Here is a 21738-nt window from a genome sequence, read left to right on the forward strand (position 1 = left end):
CAATCACACAAAAGAATAAACACTGAGAGAAAAGAGGGAGAAATTACTTTGATTTTAATTCATTTTAATATTTTTTCTTTTCGAAACTTTAAACTTTCAGCTCCAATTGGACTTGGAAAATATCGAAAACTAGTTCTAATTTTTGGCTCAGTGCATTGGCTTTTGTGTGTATGTACTTACCACTGGTAGTACACATCTTTGGTGGCTTTTGAGCTTCTTGTGGGTCTGAGAGGGCACTCAGGCAACATTCATCGACTTTGTTTACTTGCCTGCTATTGTTTTGCTTAAACTTTTCATTGATGTTGGTTTTTCATGGCACGACCACCCAACCACCCAACCACCCAACCACCCTTCCTCCCTCCCACTTCAATATCTTGTCCTGCGTCTTTATTGTTTCGTTGTTGTTGCTGGTTTTACCAATTAAGTCTTAATTTCTTAGAAAATAAAACTTTTTGGCTCCTAGCATTGTTTGCTGCTGCCTCTGTGCAAGTGTATTTCCCTTGCTATTCTCAGGGTTTTCCCAGCTTTTTTCTTTCTTTTACCACCAGAGCCACCGCCTCTTCCTTTAGTTAATGTTAATGGCGTAATTGTGCCACCTCCGCGCCAGGGTCGGCTCGGTCACTGGTGGCTCTCTCACTCTCTCTCTCTGTCTCTCGTTACCTTTGCCGGCTTCAAGTTTAAACCGCAATTTAGCCAAGAGTTCGAAACTGAAGTTTTACACCGCAAGTTGGTAATTGTATGTCTATCTATGTGTGCCCTGCCCCAGCAATGCCCTGCACAGCCCATCGAGGCTTCGAGCCGAAGCTTCCCAGATTGCTGCAGGTGTGAATTATTTATTTTCACTTAAGATTTGCGGCCCCTCCGGCAACCGGCAACCGGCAGCCGGCCAGTTATCCAGAAATTCAGTCAGCCAGCCACACAGCCAAGCAGCCATCCAGCATCCAGCCAGCACGACAGCCTGGCCATCAGCCTTTACAGCTTTAAGCAAAAGTTTTCGCTCAAAAGTCAGCTGCAGAAGTTGATTTTAGCTCTGGGAGCCACAGGAGATGGCAGCCAAGGCATGGGTTGGCTTTTGTTTGTTGCAAATAGTATTAGAGCAAAACAACTAAAGGAATGCTGAACCCAGGCCATGCCCTGCAAGCTACAGCAAGGGATTTGCATGACAGACTGCAGCCTTAAACCCTTTTCGGGCACTCAGTTCTACAGGGTATGTCGGAGCAGTGGGAAATGCGAGTGGGAATTCTGTGTGGTCTTCGCGGAGGTCTTCTGTGGAAATCACAAAGCAGCAGCAGCTCTGTGCTCTGTGCTGGCTTTTACTTCTTCGAGTGGTTGCAAAGTTGTCGTGGAAAATTAATTTGAAATTCTGTACGCACTTTTTCTCCCCCTCCACCCCACCCCCAGCCCAAGCTAAACTTTGAATGCTTGAAGAATGGCAACAGTTTAGAAAATGTATTCCGTCGTATCTGTAGAGTTTTTTCCATTAGTTTCGATTGATTGGATTGACCTTCGGTGGCAGTGAAATTTTTTTAATTACACCCACTCGCAGATCTTTCTTTTTCTGGCAGTTTGCTTTTGCTTCAATCAGTGTGCAAATTATTATCAATTTGGTTCTCCCTTCTCTCTGCTGTACCTTTGGCATCGCGTTCTGTTCGTTCTTTTGCTTGGTTCGCAGCACACGCCGTGTGCTATGACTCCGGCATTCGCTTGGTAATTTTAATTGCAATTTTTACTCTCGTTCTTGCCCTCCATTTGCCGACGCTCAACACGTTTGGCACATTTTGTTGAAAATTCATTAAAAATGACGTCGAACAAGTTTGCATTTCTCCTGCTCCATTTTATTCAACGTAGTAGCTTTTGCCCTCGTTCAATCGTTCGCTCCTTGGTTGCCTGCCAGCCATTCATTTGATTTTGCCTCCCTTGGACAGTCGGATTATTTCACAATATCTATTTAACTTCAGTTGCAGTCATTTGAATTTTTAATTAATCGTTCGGCTGTTTGCCCAACCAGGTAAAGCAAATTGCTGCAACAGCCCAGATACTCGCGAACTAGAATGCAATCAGTGCTGGAGTCTTTTGGCTCATTGAACGCTCGCCGCCTACCTCCATTGACCTCTCTCTGACATTTGCATGTGATCGGGCGAAATTTTCGACAGTTTTGCATGTCGGAATACAATTAATTAAACGCCATGGCTTCACACAAATGTCCAAATAAAAGTCAGCGGCAGCTACTCCCTGCCCACTGCCCACTGTCCATTGCCATTGCCATTGCCATTGCCATTCAGTTAAATTAAGGGCAAAAGGGTTTGAGGTTTTTAGTCATCATCAAAAAGTTGGCCCAAATGAGCGTCAGTGGCTAATTGAGCACAAAACCCCATTTGCAATCGGGTGGAGGAGTCCAACTTTTGCCTTCAGCCATGTGGGTGGCCGCTGGACGAGTGTGTGGTATCCATATGCGGCGGCTTAGCCGCACAGCTGTCCAATTAATTAGAAACCACCAGAAATAGCAGACGGACTATGACGAGGATGACTCTACGCTAGACTGCCAGAGAGCCGGAATGCCAAACTGCCGAGTTGCCGCACTGCCAGACTGCGTTTGGTTGGGGTGACTGCCTGCCCGGTCGTGCGTCAAACTTTGCAATGGAAAATTAATTACTGAAATCATAGAANTCAATGAATAGATAGAAGTATTTTTTTCTGCTGGGCGGCCCCGCGCGTTGTTGCTGGGGGTGGTAGGGTTTTAATTTGTTTTTTTTTGTGTATGTGGGGTGGGGGGGGGGGGGGGGGGGGGGGGCTCCTGGCTTTTGCTGTCACTGTTGTTTGGCTTTGGGAATGACTTCCGTCTGCCGGTTTGCCGCCAGTTTCCAGTTACTACTCGGTTGGTACTACATACAGTTGCCAGAAGTTATCCCGGGCTCGGGCCGAAGTTGCCAGCAGCGGAGTACAGACTCCGTACAGACTACAACCTAGAGAGGACATGTAGGATATCCGCATATGAATTTGTATGCTCCTGCAACATTTTTGCTCAAGGAAATGCCCAGCAGGCTAATCACGGGGCGGGGTCAAAAACTTTTGCCTCTCTCTTGGCATCCAACAATATTTGCTCCGAGTGCATAATGACAGTCAAAGTTGACACAAATGAGCATGGCTTGTTACTAATTTTAATGCGCTTCGGTGCACAGTGCGGTTGAATGTTAAGGATGGTCCCGAGTCCTAGTCCGAGTTCGAGTCCGAGTTCGAGTCCGACTCCGAGTGGAGAAAGTTTCTCTGTTGCGGAAATTACTTTGAATCCGGCGCTGGGTTGTGCATAATTTTTAATTGACCCAAGCCCAGAGAGAGACAGCGAACGGAGTGTCCCTCCCGGACGGTGTGAAAGTTTCTCAAATATTTTGCAAAGTTAATTCGATTTAGACAAAAACTTGAGCCATGACTTACAACTACCCCTCCACCCGAAAAAAAACTTGTCCAATGAATTATGCAGGCGACATGGACACGGCATCGCGCCCATGTTCATGTTCGGCACATTCCGATGCCCTGTTTAAAGTATGCATGAGGCATGAGGCATGAGGCATGTGCGCCGGGAATTGAATTGCTGTTAAAGCATGGAAATTGCTGTTGATGTTTAGCAAACAGTTTACCACCTGAGATTGAAATGGCTGACGGGAGAGAGAGCGGGAGCGGGAGGCACAGGGAATGGAGATGCCAATGGATGGCAACTGGCAGAGGTGAACTGTACCGTGCGGCTTGGTGGGGCCAGCTCAGCTCGAACCGCCAACAAAGTTTGTAGATCAAAATGAAAGTTTGCCGTTGTTGTTAATCCGTTGCACGGCATAAAAACTATGCAAAAGTTTACCTACACAGCAGCAGCAGGAGGGGAAGCAGGAGGAGGTAGCACACGGAATCTCATGGCTCCCCCGAACACGAGACACGGAAACTGGAAGCAGTAACCCGCTGCCACATGGCACATAGCATAATAATAATCCGTGCGGCAAAACCTTTTGATGAGTTCAGGTTAAAGCGGATGAAAGTGGGAGGGCGGGAGGTAGGTACATAGGTAAGCAGGCACTAAGGGGAGCTCTGAGCCAAAGTAGCTGTAAATAATTGCCAAAACTACTTAAGAATGCTGCACCGTGAAACGCTTCCTAAAGGATCAGCCAGGCGGCGGGGGCATAGCCGCAACAAAGGGTCTGATTCCACAGGCAGAAGCAACGTCAAGCGGCATGCGGCAACCGGCAATGCATGCAGCAGGAGCCGCCATTGTTGCTGGCAGCCGGCAACGTGGCACTAATTAGAAGTATAAAAGGTGCCACAACAACAGTTAGAGAGAACACAGAGAGAGAGAGAGAGAGATTGTGCAGAGCATTCTCCCTCATCATTGTCTCTGTCTGCGGTGTATCTGTAGCTGTTGGTTGAGCATTGTCTGCCGAGCATGCAAATTATAGTTGCTGCAAGAGCAATGCACAGTGGCTGAGGCAGAGCCACCAGCAGACGCTAGTCTCGCTTCTTGAGACGCTGCCTGCCACGCCCAGTTGCAGGTGCTCCTTTGTTGCCCCACCTGTGTGCAGTTGGCCGCTTACATTAATTAAAAGACATCTTCAGTGGCCGGGTAAATGTGATTAACATATGAATGGCTCATTGTCCGCATAAATTTGCCATTGAGTGCCTGTCTGCTGTGCCCTCTTTAGTGGCGGTCACTTGACATCTTAAGCAGGACACGAACACGAGCACGAACACGAACATGGACAGGACACTAAAGCGACCAAGCCACCAAGGCGCCTGCAAAAGAGTTTCCGGTATTTTCCCTGCTCCCTTCTGCGCGTCTTGCTGGCCTGCTCTAACCTTTTAATGTGCCATTCTGCTGTCGCGTCACACATAATTATGGCGGATGTGTTGTCCAACGAAGCGTTAACTCGAATTCTCTGCTCTCTCTCCCCTCCTCTGTTCGTGCCAGTTGCCATTTGTGCCCTTTCATGGCTTTCAGGCCATGCATGTATTATATTTTTTATGCATTATCATGTAGCACAGAGTCCTGGAGCTGCTGGAGCCTGCTGGAGCCTGCTGGAGCTTCGCTCTCAGCTGTTATTGTTGTGGCGGCTGTGTCTCCATTCATTATTATTTATGCTTTCTATATTTATTTCTATTTGTACGCATTTCCTGCGAGTAAACAATCAAATTCACTCTCTTTCCCGTGTGTGTCCTGCCTTTCACTTTGTTCCGGTGTCTGGCAGCGGGTGCCCATGTCTCTCTCGCAAAGGAGTTGAACTGTCGTTCCCATGACTTCTGTGAGCAGCTTTCATCTCATTGTTATGCCAATGGATTACGATATATGAATAATAAGCTCTGACCACAGAGGCAACCCCGAACATCGAACCCCACACTTTTCCTCCTTCATTTTTCTGTTTAAGAGGCTTTGATTTCGCACAGAATCTGTTGTGAAGTTCTCTCTGGCAGTTGGTCCGACAGTTGTCGCTTCGGTTATGCAAATACTGAAGTTGAATACATTTTTCTTTTGCCATTCGAATACGATGTACAAATTATTTCTCTCTGTTTCTAAATTCATAAACTCTCCAGCATACACATGAGAGAGAGTCCCCACCCTAAGCCCCAAAGGGGACGACCACGACCACTGCGCATAAAAAGCCCAAAGGAATTTTTAAGGTCCTAAAGGCAGCAGAGCACAACACGTGCCGATGCCAGCTTAGGATTGGCCCCGGACCGAGTTCCGATGGGTGGAGAATCGTAAAAATTCCAGTTTTATGTCCCAGGCCTAACTGTTGCTGTTGCATTTGTTGGATATCATAAATCCTGGCACGGAGCTTTAATGCTCACCTTTTGTGTGTGTTTTTGTGCGTTGTTTTTGTAGCTCATTTGGGGTCCTAATCTTCTGAAACTGAAACTGCGTTACGTTGACCCACTTTTTGGCTGCTTTTCTCTTCTATTTTTAAACATATTTTATCTGAAAATCAAAATGGTTAACACAGCATCAGCAGCAGCAACAGCAGCAGCAGCAGAATGTTGCTTCATTCAGCGAGCAGTTGGCAGGGTAATATTTCCCATTTGGTTATGACAATTCGATCTGTATTATTGCCTCTGGGGATTTTTTGCCCTGTTTTTCCTGCTGGTTTTTAGCGCGCTGCTTGTGCGGCCAGGGCACGTTTTATTTGTTTAAAGAACTATTAAAATGGCATAAACAGCGAATGGAATGGCGAATGCCGAATCGGATGAAGGCTGCTCTGGATCTCTGGCAATGCCAAAGTTTTATCTAGCCATGGACCCTGTTGGGGGTGAATCGGGGGGGTACAGCAGCTGCTGTTCTGTTCTGCTGTTGCTCTGTTGCTGTTCCCTTTTGAGCCCGTGGTTGTTGGTCGTATTTGATTATCGCATTTCACTCTGTGTTTGGGTGAATGTAGAGAAAAGTTGAATGCAAATTTGCATGACACCAACAGAGGCGAGTTGGATGTCCAGTCCGACGATGATGATGATGTTGATGATGATGGTGATGGAGATGGAGATGGAGAAGAGAGAATGCGGCAACAATCACACCAACCATCATCATAATAATAACAAAAGCAGCAGCAGCAGCAGGAGAACTTTATTTGACGCTGCCCCTGCCCCATCTTGTCTCATTCTCTTTTTATCATTGTGCCACCACAACACAGCAGAGAAGGCCAACACAGGGAGGTAGCAGGAGCTGGCGGGCTGTCAAAGTTTTTAGGTATCATTTCAGTTTATTTGAATTATTCATAATCCGAACGCAAGCGTAGGTCCGCCATAAGAAACAAACACAACAGAAGACCCGGACAAAACCGGGGGCCAGGGCCAAGAACAGATAGCGGAGGCAGCAAATAAAAATCATTCATTGTAAATATATATTTGTTGTACTTTTACTTCGTGAAAAAGCAAATCGGGCAACGTAAAGTTTTTGTGGCAAACAAGGGAAAAGTGAAATGTGGCCCAAAAACCAAATTCGATTCAATCAAAGGCATAAACAGGAGGAGAGAGGGATACCCAAATGGGGTAAGCCGAGTCCCATGCAAACTGTAAATTAAGTGAAACATTAAATATTGATGTTGGCCCACTCAAAACTCGAAACTGCCCGAAAAGAAAGTCAAATACCAGATCGCAGGGCAACACACAAAAGTCAGTCTTTGGGTTATATCGGACAGGCTGAAGGCTGAAATGTGAGGCAATAAAACACCAAAAAGGGAGTTTTAGGACCTGTTGTTCCAAGGTCCTTGCTGGCACCCCCCTGCCCATTGTTATGAGGAGCACACGCAAATGTCTTAAGAGTCGAACGTTTTAACGCTTTTAGTTGCTTGTTCTTGGCGCAGAGTTTCTCGTCTTACTTTTTTCATAGCCATCGAACGAGCTCCTCCTGTTCGACCCACAATAGAAAATGTGCAATAAATTGGCCAGCCATCGTGGCGGAGAGGGGATCAGTTGTCGGGCGGCTGTCTTTAGGACAGTTTTACGAGAGTCACGCGATAGTTGGCGCCTGATATAAATAGAATGCGGCGTGCCCGAAATGATTGTAGAAATTGATTGTTGGTTAGAGCAGCAACACAGTCAATCATTCATTCGCAAACCGGAAAGATAAACAGTGGCAGGAAATGGGAAAATGGGGGAAATAAAAGTAGAACTGAGAAAGAGAAATTAGCACAGAAACTTGGCCCCGGACCACATCACATCAAAAGTTAGTGGGGGGGAAGCCTAATAAGCGCCACCACCCGCACCACCCGCATGTCAGTGTGCCACAAAAACTCTCGCTCTCTAGGGGTCTCCTTATCCAGCTCCTTAACCGCTACCCACACGCCCTACCCCACTCTTTCTCGACGATTTGCCAACATTTTCACTTTCACATTTGCGTGCTGCTGCCGCTGCCACTGCTGACGTCGCTGTCGTCGCATTGCGAATTCCTGCAAGTTTTAGCATACTTTTCGGCGGCGGCGACAGTATTTTTTGTGCACTTGACATGTTTTGACACGCCAGCAAAGTGCACGGCAAATGGCGACGACTCCAACGGTCGCACGGCGAACATGTTTTCGTTGCCCCTGGAGTTTGATGTGATTTTGCGCGCCAAAAATGCAAACACAAATCTGGTGAGCGCACACAAAAAGCACAAAGAGTAGCAGCAGGCAACAGAAATTACTCTTCCATTTCTTCGAGTGCAGCGGTAACTCACCACGTTGCCAGGGACAACGTGGCATTTCCAATGCCTTTTCGACCGTTTCCAGGCGTCCCCGACCCTTGCACTTTCCAGGCGACGCTTTTTCCGTTTTGTTTACCTTTTGCCGTTGCCGTTGCCATTGCCATTGCCCGTGACTGTTGCTTTAGTTACTGACCAACGTGCTGGGCAGCGGACGGCGCGTTCTCCTTGCTGCACATTATTTTTGCTGCTTTTTTTGGGTAATAATTTCCACATGATTAACGTGCACCTATATGTATGGTTTAATAATTAATTGGCAAGTACTTCTGCACTTAACGCGCGCGTGTGTGTGTGTGTGTGTGGCCAGGGGCGTGATATGTTTGGAAAAAATAATTGCTTTCGTTTTGCCAATCAACCAACCAACCAACCCACCAACCGACCGACCGAGCGACCAGCGAGACAGACAACCAATCAGGCCAACCACCAACAACTTGGCTGGTTAAATAAACAACAAGCGAGCGAGTATGTGCATTTTTGTAAAAATATTTGCTGGCAATTAAGGTTTTTGGCCCGCAACAATTACGCGATCTATCAAACTTAGCAGCGGCCACAGCAAAAGCGAAGGGGCAGGGAGCGGCAGAGAGCGAGCTCCTGTCGCGGCTGCTGCCACATTGGAGTGGATTGGAGCCATAAATTGATGCAATATGCAAATGACATTTTAATTAGTTTATTAATCGGTTGCGGCTGCCGTGGCTGCAGGCTGCAGGTGGAATCTCCTGCCTTCATCATCATCATCCTTCGACAAGTGAATGGCTGAGCCGTAATAATTATTTTTTGAGCCGGAAAACCTGTTAATAAACGTTGTAATCTTACCTACGTTTCTCTTGCTCTTCTGCTATTTGCAGCCCCAGCTGCTGCGGCAAAGGGACCGCAGCAATCGGAACGCGCTGCACTATTGTGCCGCGCAAGATCTGGAGCAGACAAGAGACCTCGTGGCGGCGGCCAGCATCGCCATCGCAGCTCCCGAGCTGCTGGAGTCCGCCGATGAAGATGGCTTCACGCCGCTTCACTTGGCTGTTATTCAGGGCAACTTGGCGATGGTCAACTTGCTGCTAGCGAACAAAGCCGACGTGAATGCGGTGGACAATGAGGGCCACTCGGTGGTGCACTGGGCAACGGGTGAGTAGCGTGTCCCAGTCCCCGTACTAATGATTGATTAACTCCACTCTTTTTCTCTAGTTTGCGGCGAGGTGGAGTCCCTGCGCGTTGTCCTTTCGGCTGGGGCAAATGTCGCCCAGCCGGATGTGAATGGCGGCACTCCGTTGCATTATGCCGCCCAGATGTGCGGCGCCAGCTACGACAGCAAGCAGCAGTCCAGCAACTCTAGCAAACTGGCTCTGGAGATACTCGGCATTCTGCTCTCCCATCCACAGAGCTGTGTCGATGTGCAGGACAAGGATGGGCGGCAGCCGCTGCTGTGGGCTGCCTCAGCGGGTTCGGCCAAGGCGGTGATTGCTTTGGTCAAAGCGGGCGCCCGTGTGGAGAGTGCTGATAAGTGGGTGCAGCTGCCATTCCTCAAGGAAGACTCTCTAATAATAAATCTCATGTTCTGCTTCTAGGGACGGCCTCACAGCCCTACACTGCGCTGGTTCACGTGGCCACACGGAGTGCATTGATACGCTGATCAGCCTGTGCGGCGCCCCAACGGACCTCATCGACTCCAACGGCTGCACGGCGCTGCACTATGCTGTGACCCTGGGCCATGCCGATTCCACAGCTCGACTGCTCGACCTGGAAGCGGATCCCAATCGACAGGACCGCAAGGGACGTACCCCAGCTCATTGTGGCTGCGCCAAGGGACAGTTTGAGACGTTGAAGCTGCTCAAGGAGCGCGGCGCGAATCTGTGGCTGCGGAATGCCAAGGGAGATCTGCCGCTGCATGAGGCAGCTGCCTCGGGACGCAGGGAGCTCGTTGAATGGCTGCTGGCTCAGCGATCCAAGCAGGTGAACACCACCAGCAACGATGGACGCAGTTTGCTTCACATTGCGGCGGCCAATGACTACACGGACATGTGCAAGCTGCTGATCGACTATGGCGGGGATGTCAACGCAGTTTATCGCAACTCTCGAGGCCTCGTGCTGACACCTCTGGATGGGGCACTGCAGCGGGGACACCGCTCGACGGCCAAGTTCCTGCAGGCGAACGGCGGACAGCCCTCGAACAAGGTGAAACTCACCACGCGACGGGGCAATCCCTTCCACGAAGCCAATGCTGCGGATCTGGTGAGGCCTCTCAAGTATGTGGAGAAGGAGGAGGTCCAAGATCTGCGCAGCTCCAAGAAGTATGTCGTGTATCTTAAGCGTTCCGATGAGGATAATGGGAGTGGCAATGGCCATGGCCAGGAGGATGCCGACTGCAGCTGTGCGGAGCAAACCTACCGCAAGGAGCAGCGCCTGAAGCACATTTGCAGGCGCCACAAGCGGCGACAACTGCGCCGACGCACCAGCAGCTGTGGCGAGTCCAAGCACGAAAAGTGCAGCGATCTGTGCCGCTCCAAGAGCAACATTGAGATCAGGCGACGCAAGAGCAGAGGTGAGCGCTATGCCAGCTCCAGCGAGTGGGAGGGCGAGGAGTACGACGAGGACTCCTGCGAGAATTGCTGCTACCACAAGCGACGGAAGGAGCGGGTCGTCTCCCGCAAGCGTTCCACATCTTCCAGACGCTCGAAGGAGCAGCAGGACAGCGATGAGGGGGCCAGTGAGGATAACAAGTCGAACGGATCGCCAGTGAAGGATTCCAGGAAGCAGTTGCAGGGCGACCAAGAACAGTCCAAGGAACGTCCCCGGTCCGCCAGCAAACTTCAAACGCCACCGTCCACAGCCAACAAGGAGCGAACCTTCATCAAGTCGCCGCCGCAGAGCGCCAAGAGCGAAAGGAGCGCCCTGCAAGCGGAGACCCTGCAGGTAGTTGAAACGCATGCCGTGGAGCTGACAGACGAGGAGCAGGAGATGGCCAAGTCTGTGGTGACCCAAGTCGATGTGCATCACGATGCCGAGCAGCTGACATCCAAATCGTCGGAGGAACTTGAACAAACAGCAGCCACAGAGGTCCAGCCAGAGCCAGAGCCTGAGCCAAAGCTGCAGCTGAGCGAGGAGGAGACGCAGTTGGTGTCCAAGGAGGTGGAACAGGTTATCAAAATAGCTGCCACTGCGCTGAGCAGCGAGTCCAAGAGCTCCACGGAAGAGCCACCAACAGAGCTAAAAGAGGAGAAGCAGCAGGAACCCGAAAAACTGGCAAAAGAAAACCCACCCACGCCCATGCCCAAACCCGAGCCACAGCCAGAGTCAGAGTTTGCAGCTCCTGTACCTGCCACGCCCACACCGCCAGCAGTCAGTGCCGGAGGTGGTGAAGGGGAAACGCGCAAGCCACAGGCAACCGCAGAGGCGGAAGCCCAACCACAGCCAGAGGCTGGTGGGGGGGAGCCATCAAGAGCATCAACAGCATCTGCTGGCAAAAATCGAGAGCAGCAGCAGGCACCCAGCTCCAGCCCCAGCCCCAGCCCCAGCCCCAGAACTCCTCCCCCGTCAGAGCCGCAAGTTGAGCCAAAAAAGCCGCCAACCGCACAGCAGCCACGCCCTGCCACACAAAACCCAGTCCCAGCTCCAGCTCCTGTGCCGTCTCCAGCAGCCACCCAGGAGCAGCAGCCGCAACGGGAGCAAGAGTCGAGACGTTCGTTCACACTGCTGCCCTCGGATTCGGCGGACGATGACCCAGTTGCAGATGCCCCGGGGGGCAATGCAAATGCAAATGCTTCCGATGAGCCACTGGCCACTGAACGCAAATCGAGCTTCCAAGTGCTGAAGAGCGACGAGTCCGTGGGGGAGCCCGCGGAGCGTGCCGCGCGTCCCGCAAGGAGCACCAGCAATCAAGTCTTTCAAGTGGTGGCCGATGGCAGCGCGGCAGCGGCCAAGCTGCCCAGCGCCGCGGAGCTGGAGCAGTTGGACTACGACTATGAGGAGTACGACGAGGAGGAGTACTTGGACGACGATATCGATGGCATTGACCCAGAGCACGACAGTGCGCTGCGTCGCTTCCTCAGCAGTGGCAATCGACATGGCGTGGGTGGAGCAGCGGCAGACGCAGCCACAGCCACAGCCACCAGTGACGCAACTGGCGCTGCTGGAGCCTACGATGGGATGGCCAACGGCCGCAAGCGTCGCCTCAAGAAGCGCGTGCGCAGCGGAGCAAAGACGCGCAGCAATTGGAAGAATGCCCAGGAGACACGCGACGGAGGCACTGCCGTGCTGACCAGCAAGGATCAGGACTCGGGCTTCGAGCCCAGTCCGCGGGCCGAGCGTAGCAAGATACCCACCCTGCGGTCCGCCCACACGGCCATGCCGCGTCGCCCCATCTACGCCACCCTGGACGGTCGTTCGTGCAGCAGCCGCCTGGAGAATCGGAAGCCCGGCGATAAGGGCGCCTGCGACATGGCCGCCGTCACGCGCTCCATTCAGCGCAACATTCGTAGGTGAGTGAGTAGTGGTGGAGAGTCGAGATTTGCCATGTCGATACGCTGCGAGACTTGATGGCAAAACTCATTCATTTAAATTAATCTCCAGGCAGTTAGTGGCGACTACTCCTCCGCTGCTGCTGCTGCTGCTGCTGCCTTTTTGGCTGTAGATTTATTTACTTGATGCTTGATTTTAATCAACTTGAATGTCCCAGTGTCTACATTGTATCACGCGCGCACACAGCCTCCGTGGCCTTTTAATGTAATCAAACTGCTTGGAGGCTGCTAGCCCAAGCCCAAGCCGCTCCTCATGCCGCCTTAAAGTTAATTTAGTCAGGGATTTAATAGCCTGGGCAACATTTCTCATTTCTTTCCTTTTTGTTTCATTTTTGGTTGGGTTACTGGGATAGCCGCGGCGTCCATTGTTGTGCTCTGGCCAGTAAATAAATTGCCCGGCTTCCGTTCGCCATTAAAATGTGCGCTTTAAAGTTATTATAATGCGGTCAAAGGCAATAAACGCGGCATTAATGTTCATTTTCCATGTACTTGAGCATGAACCGTGTGACCCAGTGGGTCGAGGGGTCGCGGCTTGCCCGTAACAGGTGGGAAACAAACAAACAAGAGGAGTCTGTGTGTGTGTGTGTGTGTGGCTGCAGGGTGTGGTGTGTGACAAATTAATTGGCCTCTTCGTGCCGCTGTGACAAGTGCTTAAAACAATTCTCGACTGCGCTTCAGCATGACTTCTTTTGGTTGTCGCAGACATAATTAGCCGAAATTGAACGTATTTGGAAAAAGGGGTCAAACGATTAGAAGGGAGAACGTAAAACGTAGATCATAATTAGGTCAACGGCAAGTGGCAAGCATCCAGCCAGCAGCCAGCCACCCACTTCACTAATATCCATCCTGATTTACGGGTGTTTTCAATGCTAACGAAGAACGCCCTCGCCAAATCTCGTCCGCCCTTGTCATTAGCCGAAATGCTCATTTCCGGCAAAGAGTTGCGCATTTTAATTAGCTGCACGGACACGGTCACGGACACGGACAGAGGGGCACACGCCTCCGCAAGGAGCATCCCACCTGCGGTGTGTTTGCTTTGTTTATGCAGAAACTTGAACAAAATATGAAAATGAGCCAACAGCAGCAAGCCTGAAAACAGAGTCACAGCATCAACAGTTCTGGGTGCTTGGATAAACCCAAAGAGAGAGTAAAGCAGTCGCTGGGCTGCTCCGTTTACAACTCGCTAATGCTAATTGTAAATGGAATTAGTGCAGATTAGCGGGGGAAATTGTTGGAGGAGGCGACAAGTAAGAGGCGGCACAAGCGGCAGTCAGCAAGAGGCAATTACCATTTGTGTTCGCTCTTCGTTTGGCCGCTTGTTCCGGAAATCCTTTTGTGCCCCCAAGGATTTTGTTACCCGAAATTTGCCATAAGCCGCCAACTAGTGATGTGTGTGTGTGTGGCACAGAACAGAACAGAACAGAACAGAAATCTGGCCTTAAGCCGTTGTGCTGCTGCTCGGTAATTTAATTTTCTGTCATTCATTTGAGGCGAATCAATACCACGCGCCGATGCCACGAGCTATGAGTTGCTGCTGCTGCCTCAAACTTAAAAGTCAATTGTATTTATTTATGGTATTTGCATAAGCCATGCCCCCACACACACAAACACACACACACACACACAGGAAACTTAATTAAAAAGCGTAAGCTGACTTTTATTAATTTTGCTAATCTGCCTTGTAGCCCCCATGAATAAATTTGCAAACATTCAAAACCGAAAAAGGAAGCGAGTAACTGAAACTGAAACTCTGGCTCTCAGCTCTGCTCTGGCTCTGGCAAAACAAAAACAAAAAGCAAAAGCAACATTCGGCCAGCGAGAGCGCATTTCATAAATAATTCTTTCCACTTGACTAATGAAAATATTTAACTCGGCTGTTTGCATAAGTCGGCAAGAAGACCAAAAAAACAGCCACAACACAGCAACAAGCTGTAGCCAAGAACAGGCGCAAGACCATTCGCGCTCCGTGTTAAGGTTTCGGCAAATACGCACCATGCGGCGTATACGCAATGCACGGGCAAACCGAAAGTCAAACAAGTGTCGTCTCGCACAGCCTCACACAGAGCCGGCAACTTTCCCAGAACAACTTCCTCAACAAGTCGACAGAGTGAGTCAATTAATTCTCGAAAAACACACAGAAAGAATCTGAAGGGGAAAACAGGAAAAAAACATTCAAAATAGAATTTACGTGGGGTGGAGGCTCTTGCTCTGGAGCGTAGGGAGCTCTGAAATGAAGTAAAAAGTGAATCCGGAATCCATAGCTCCCAGTAGAATACGCCCCCACAAGAGTCGCCACTCCAATGCGAAGCACACTCCATGAAAAGTGTGTAAATAGAGATTTTGTTTTTCATTTTATTCGTATATATTTTGCATTCGCATTTGCCGTTTTCCATTTACCCTGGACCGAGACTTGGACTTGGGGACCTAGATTTGGACTTGCTGCTGGTGCTTTGGCTGTTGCTTGCTGCTGCTCGGCCAACTTTATTTTCCCTGCTCGCTCTTGGCTCCAAAGAGATTAAAATTTTATCTGACGCATAAATTAAACAAATAACTTACCGCCGGTGCGTGTGTGTGTGTGTGTGTGTGTGTGTGTGGGAGTGTGTCTGTGTGTGTGTCCCAGCAGCACAGGTGAGATTTGGGATTTATAATGTGCGCTCACGTAATTGACATTGTTAAATATTTGGATTTCGTTTCGGGGCGGCCGAGTTTATCGGCCTGTCCTTGTGGATTGGACACATTTTTGTTACACCCTTCGCCCTCGGGGCGTGACGCAATTAGGAAATGTTTTGTGGGCCGATTTCAAACGTTTGATTATGCAAAAACTATCCAGCACTTAATTAATCTGGCAATATGGCAAATCAAATGCGTTATTTTGCTTAAAGTTTACTGCTGGATTTTCTCCGCTGCTTGGTTGCTGCTGGGTTTTGGAGTGTTTCTTCAGCCACTTGACATTCCGGCAGACGATAAAGCTCTCTCTCCCTCGGAGTTCTGCACTTGGTAAAAGTTTGAAGCAGCAGCTCAAGAACACAGCCGTAATGAAAAATGAAGCGGAAAAGTTTTTGGGGTAAAGAAGCCTTTAGAAGCCGACAGTGCGAGCGACTTTCAAATCAGCCGCAGACTTTTCGCTGGTTGGCGGTCATCGATTTTTAGGGCAGGCAGAATGAAGTCCACCCACCTGCTGTATGCAGGCCACGTGCAGCAGCCGCCTCTGCCGCTCTCTCACTCGTCCGACCATTAACACTTGGCAAAAGGTTCTGCCTCGCTTTTGTTATTTGTGCCGCACAAATTGCCGGCAGCCAGGCTGTTTTTTTTCACCCTGTTGTTCCTGTTGCAACTTGTGCAGCGCTTAATTTCTTTGCATTTTGTTGTCACTGGCGTTGTCAGCGCTCCAGCAGAGCAAAGCAGAGCAGAGCAGAGCAGAGCGCTGTGCCTATGCCACTGCCTGTGCTGACTTTGCCCCTGGCGGGCCTTCCACTTCATCCACTTTGGTGGTGCGTGCACTTTTTGCCTGTCACATTTGTGTCACAAACAGGAAGACGTGGGCTGCGACTGGGTGCTGGGACTATGGGCGGCTGGTGTCAGTCGGTTGGTTGGTTCGTTGGTCGGACAGGCTGTGTTGGTCGGTCGCTGGAAGCGCTTGCAGTTGCAAATGTAGCACACAAAATCAACGCCGCACAAGAAAATGAAATGAAAGTTGTACTAAGCGAACGTAAAGCGGAAACGGAAATCAGTAGCAGTCGCAGCGACAGCGACAGCGACAGCAACAGCAGAGGGAAAAGGCAGAGGCAGTGTCAAAGGGGACAGGCAGGAGGTGCGAAGAAGAAGCGGCTGCGAAAAATGTGCCAAGGACAGCATGGCAAAAAGTATTTGCACAGTCGGTGGCGCAGGCACAAAGAGAAAGACTTACAAATAGCTCAAGCGCAACTGAACGGAGAGGAAGAGTGGGGAGAGGGTGGAGAGGAGAGAAAGAGGAGCCAAAAGCGAGGAAGGCGTAAAATTGAAAAGCGCTTCGGCAAACAAGCGCTGAAGCGCTGACGATGACGCTGACGACCAAGATAAAGATAAAGATGGAAAAAAATGGTGATGAAGATGAAGACGAAGCTTGCGCCGGGCACGAAGATGAAGATGAGGATGAAGATGAGATGACCGCAGCATCAGCAGCAACGGGCAGAGGCTGCACATTGGCAGTGCCAAAACAAGCGGAAGAAGGATGGCCAGCAGAGCGGCACAGGACTCAGAGCTGGCCGCTTTGAAGCCGCTTCGGGGATTTTGCCATGGCCCTCGGCCAATTTATTACGCAGTTTTTGGCTCACAAGCATTCTTACCTTGATGGAGGGGGCAGAGCAGCAGGGCAGCAGGGCCGGGCACTCTTGCTATTTATTAGCTGGCTCTCTCACGGTATCCCTGGGTAAAGCACCCACCCACCCCACGGGTTGGGTGCGACCAATGAACTTTTGTTTCAAAGTCAAAATTGTTTTGCATAAATTCGAAGTGGTGCAGCCAAGTGGCGAGCAGTGTCAAGCGGTCGCCTCCGCGCTGCCAGCCTTACCGCTCGCTGGATAAACAATTTTGAAAACGGCTGCCAGCTGCCTGCCTGCCTGCTGCTTCTGCTCCCTCCAAGTGCACTCGACAAATTTGCTTAGCTTTTTCGGTAAAATGCATTTCCCTGCCAACCGGTTGACGCTGAGCATGAGGATGAGGACGAGGATGCGAATGACGATGCCGTCAGTTGATTTGGAAAAAAGTTGTTGGCCCTCCGGATGGAGCAAGGTTTAAGGAAGAAGTTTCAAGTGCTTAAAGTGCTTCACATTTCCCTCTCTGTCTCTCCCCCTTTAATATGCCCTTCCCCTCGTATTTGCCTAATTTTTAATATCATTTCTAATAACATTTTATGGCATAGAGGGGCGCCCTGCTCGTTGCTGGCTTTAATTTTGACTTGTACTCTGCCTGCCTGTCGTTCGCCAGCTCAATTATTAATAGAATTTTTTTCCGCGTACGCACTTTAGTATTTTTTGAAAGAAATTTTAATAACATGATGCCTTTTATTGCGCTCGCGCATTGTCTGGGCTGGGCGCGGGGCCTCTGAGGCGTTGCAAAATGTGGGGGAACGCTGCGGAAGCTGCTCCTCCTCGACATCACAGCAGGCGGCTGTGTCTGTGTGTGCCTCGCGAAATATCAAAATGACAATTTACGTACATTTGCCAACATTTATTTTGTGCGCTAGCAAAGCTCCAAGATGAGGATGGCCGAGAGCCTGCCACTGACTGCGCTTTTCTTTTGGAGGTTCTTTATTGCCTTTATTCTTATTGTATGTGTTCGTTTGCAGATATTACATGGAGCGCAAGATCTTTCAGCATCTGCTGGAGCTCAAGTCGCTGCAGATACGTTCCAGCAAGCTGAATGAGGCGGTGCTGGTGAAGCGGGCCGTCGATGACTACCACAAGTCGTGTGTGCTGCTGAATGGGGAGACGGGCACCAGGCTGCGGCGCTACAACTTCAGCGAGTACACGTTCAAGAACTTTGAAATCTTCCTGTACGAGACGCTCAAGGGACTCCAGAAGCCGGGCACCAACAACTTTCAGAACATCAGCGATGTCTACGAGGAGGTGTGTGCCACAATTTACCTTACGCTTTGGTTCTCTCTCATGCTGTACTCTCTTTCAGGCGGAGCGGAGACTCAGTCCGGACTACAATGCCTACGAAAAGGCGCTGCAGTGCACCACGAAGACGCATCGCTGCCTGCATGCGGCTCACGCCTACACGGGCATTCCTTGTGCTGCCTACAGTAAGTCAGGGATAGGGGGAAGGACACTCGCTTCCTGTTTCTCATTTCACACTTCTCCTTTTGAGAGGGAGAGCGCGCACCCTGAGGGCTTTAAACGGCTCTGTGCAAGCGTGAAAAATGGCACCAGTCCGAATGGCAGTCCGAATGGCACTCTGAAGTCAAATCGCTTGGCCCAGGAGCTTGAAACACTTTCACTGCCACCCTGCCACCCTGCTACCCTGCCACCCTAGCCTCGCTGCCAGCAGTGGGTCAAGCGGTGGGTTGGACAGCGGACATGCCGGACACTCGAATTCAAAGCAGATGCCCCAGTTGCCCGGGGCCATAAAAATATAAATCCTAATTACGAGCAGTTTATTCAGTGCAAGGCAAATTAAAAAATCTTACGGACCGACCGACCGACCGACCGACCGACCGACTGCCTTTCTGGCTTTCAACTTTTATTACATCTTTCACTCGCTCGCTGCACGCTCAGTCTCTGTGGATGGATGGATGGATGCTTTTCGCCTTGGAAAGGATGCGTCCGGCTTATGCCAAATTAAAAACGCATTCATTTGTGCCCCGGCTGTGCTCTCTGTTTTGTTCTTCTTGCCACTTCCTGTTGCTGCTCTTATTTTGTTGAAAGTAGCAGCAAGTCGGGTACTAATCCCCCCCCCCCCCCAGCTGAGAACACTCTGAGATCCGGCCACCGAAAATGGTTTGTGAGCGACGAGCGTCAGCGCCAGCAGCAGGCTACAGCTGTGGCAATTGAAGATACATTCCCGCACACACTCCCGCTGCACCCATTCTCTTATTTGTTTTTACGATTGCATGCAATTTAGCAGAGTGTTGTCCACGCCACCTGACGGGAGGCGCCTCTGACAGCAGCTCTGTCAGCTGGCAATTCATTGAAGTGGCCCTGTCCCTCCCCCCTCCTGGTGCACTGATCGCCCTTGATCATTAATCTAATGTGTCTGTCTCGCTTCATCTTGATATTGCAGTTCCCATGATGAATCACCACACGATGCCCAAGTTTGGCTTTGGACCGTACAAGAAGACCGGCAGCGTGAGCAGCTTCTTTCTGCCCAAAATACTCACCAGCGGTCGTGCCTCCAGCGGACGCGTCGGCAGCCTCGGTGGCGGCGACGTTGGCAGCCGCTGCAACCACAAGGTTGCCCTGGAGCTGTCGCATGGCAAGAATAAGCAACTAATTTCACTGCCAGCGGAAAAGTTGGACAGCAATAAACGCTATTATGTGACGTTCACAGTTAAGGACTCCTCGGGGCATGGCAGTGCCATCGAGTCGCACAAACAATACCAAAAGCAATGCCGGAATACTGTGGGCGAGCCACCAGGCGGTGGCAAGTAGCCTCACTCCCCGCCGCCGTATACGTAATGTGGTGGCATGCAGTGCGTACAAACAGTCGCTCCAATGCCATTGCCATCAGCCCTCGTCACTGGCCTCGGCCCCGCATACCGTTCCCTGCTGCTCCTGCTGCTACTAGCGTTGTTGCTGCAAATGCATTAAAACAATGCCATTGCAACATTTTGTGTCGCTGCTGATGCTGTTGTTGTGACCACCCGTTGTCCGCTGTCCGTTAGCATTTTTTTTCCGTTTGCTTCCTGTTCTGGCTGCTGGCGGAAAACCATGAAAAAAATGGAAGAGGTTGCAGCCGGCATATTAGACGTTGCTGCCCGGCGAGCTGCTGCTTCCCTGAGCTCTTCCTGGGTATATCCCATTCGAGTCGCGTGCTGATCCTGCATCCTGCTGCACTTTAAGATGGCCAACTGCTGATAATGGATGATGGCGCTGCTCTGCGGCTGTCAGTTGAAGTTGTCACGCCAGCAGCGTGGCATGCAGCAGCAACAGCAGCAGCAGCAGCAGCAGTAACGGCAGCTTAAATTATGTGCTCCTCCAACCCCGTGCCCGTGTGTGAGTGCTGCGGCTCCTCCACCCATTTTGTTTTGTTTGCTTGTTTTGTTGTTTCTTCACATTTTCCTTTTTTTCCCCCTCCGTTTGCTTGTTTGTTTGTCTGCCGCTGCTGCTGCGCTTTTATTTCAGTTTTTCATTATCATTTTTTGCCGTTGCTGCTGTATGGGAGGGAGGGCTGGCTGCTGCTGCTGCTTGGGATGCTTCTAATGCCACAGATAAGCGTTGTTATTAACGCTCGGCTTACCAGGACTAGGCGACAGGCGTGAGGACATGCCGCCCATCGTCGCTTTTGTAGTCAAACAGTACAAAAAGCAGCAGGGGAAACCCCAGAGACCAGAGAAGGAGCGGTAGCAGGAGCAGGAACAGCAGGAGCAACAGCCACAAACAAACACGGAACAAAAGCAGAAGCAGAAGCTGACGCTGACGCTGAAGCAGATTCAGAATCAGAATCAGAATAAGCGAATGAATAAATGTAAAATATGTACCGTGCATTTCTTTGGCATTTCAACATTTTTACTTTATTTGCAATTTTATTTACTTGTCTGCTTTCGCGACCCGGCAGGGGGTGCTGATGATGCTGCTGCTGCTGCCTCTACCTCTCTGCCCCCACCACGCTCTCCGCTCTCCGCTCTCCGCTCTGCTGGAGGAGCCAACCATTGAAGCCGTTGTTTGTCTGTTTGCTTACTTTCGCGCTGAGTGCATTGTAAATGGAGAATAATTGCATTGCATACAAAAAGCGTCGCGATTTTTAAATTGTATAAACCATCGAGCCGGGTAGGGCAGGGAGGAGCTCCAGCAGTGGCAGCAACAGGAGCAGCAGCCTTAAATTGATTTCATTAAATGTATCAAACTTTTTCGCATTTAAAGAGTTTACGCAGTAGAACTAAGTCTAAGGCAGCTGTCGCTAAATAAACGTTGAAAATGTCTCAATTGTAACATAAATTCTGAATACCCAAACACAAAGCCACACAACCACTCAGCAGCGGCAAAACGTGGCCAAAACAATAGCGGCAGTTACATACAGATGTAGCTTTGAATGTCCTTGGCATACATTCCGTTGTAGGCTGGCACAGCCCGACGAGATGCTCGAGATGATTGCTCGCTTTGCTGGCGCCGGTATCATTATTTCAGCATCTGCCTAGAGAGACCCACGACAACGACAACGACAACGACAAGAAGGAGGACTCAACATTTTTACGGCATTCCACGAATATCTGCCGCCCACCCCCGATCCCCGTGGATGGCTGACAGCCTGCTGCTCGGAGTGGCAGTTACAACTGCAGCTGTCAGCGAGCGATCGCAATAATCGCTGCACTCAATCGATGCCAGTCAG

At 50.3% G+C, this 21738-nt stretch overlaps 1 protein-coding gene across 2 annotated transcripts in view; it reads left to right on the top strand.

The window, feature by feature from the left end:
- Positions 1-20526, top strand: part of LOC117582814 (protein phosphatase 1 regulatory subunit 12B) — a 30303-nt gene extending 9777 nt beyond the window's left edge. The window contains exons 2-7 of one of the 2 annotated variants that reach the window (XM_034270849.1): positions 9049-9322; positions 9383-9698; positions 9763-12672; positions 18038-18317; positions 18376-18496; positions 19474-20525. In XM_034270849.1, coding sequence (XP_034126740.1) covers positions 9241-9322; positions 9383-9698; positions 9763-12672; positions 18038-18317; positions 18376-18496; positions 19474-19841 — 4077 coding nt within the window. In that variant the 5' untranslated portion in view covers positions 9049-9240 and the 3' untranslated portion in view covers positions 19842-20525. Of the gene's footprint in view, positions 1-9048; positions 9323-9382; positions 9699-9762; positions 12673-18037; positions 18318-18375; positions 18497-19473 lie in introns of both variants that reach the window. The other variant, XM_034270848.1, reaches the window with a different exon arrangement.
- Positions 20527-21738: the final 1212 nt, after the last annotated feature.

Source organism: Drosophila guanche, unplaced genomic scaffold, assembly GCF_900245975.1.
Source record: "Drosophila guanche unplaced genomic scaffold, DGUA_6, whole genome shotgun sequence".
NCBI classification, from domain to species: Eukaryota; Metazoa; Arthropoda; class Insecta; order Diptera; family Drosophilidae; genus Drosophila; species Drosophila guanche.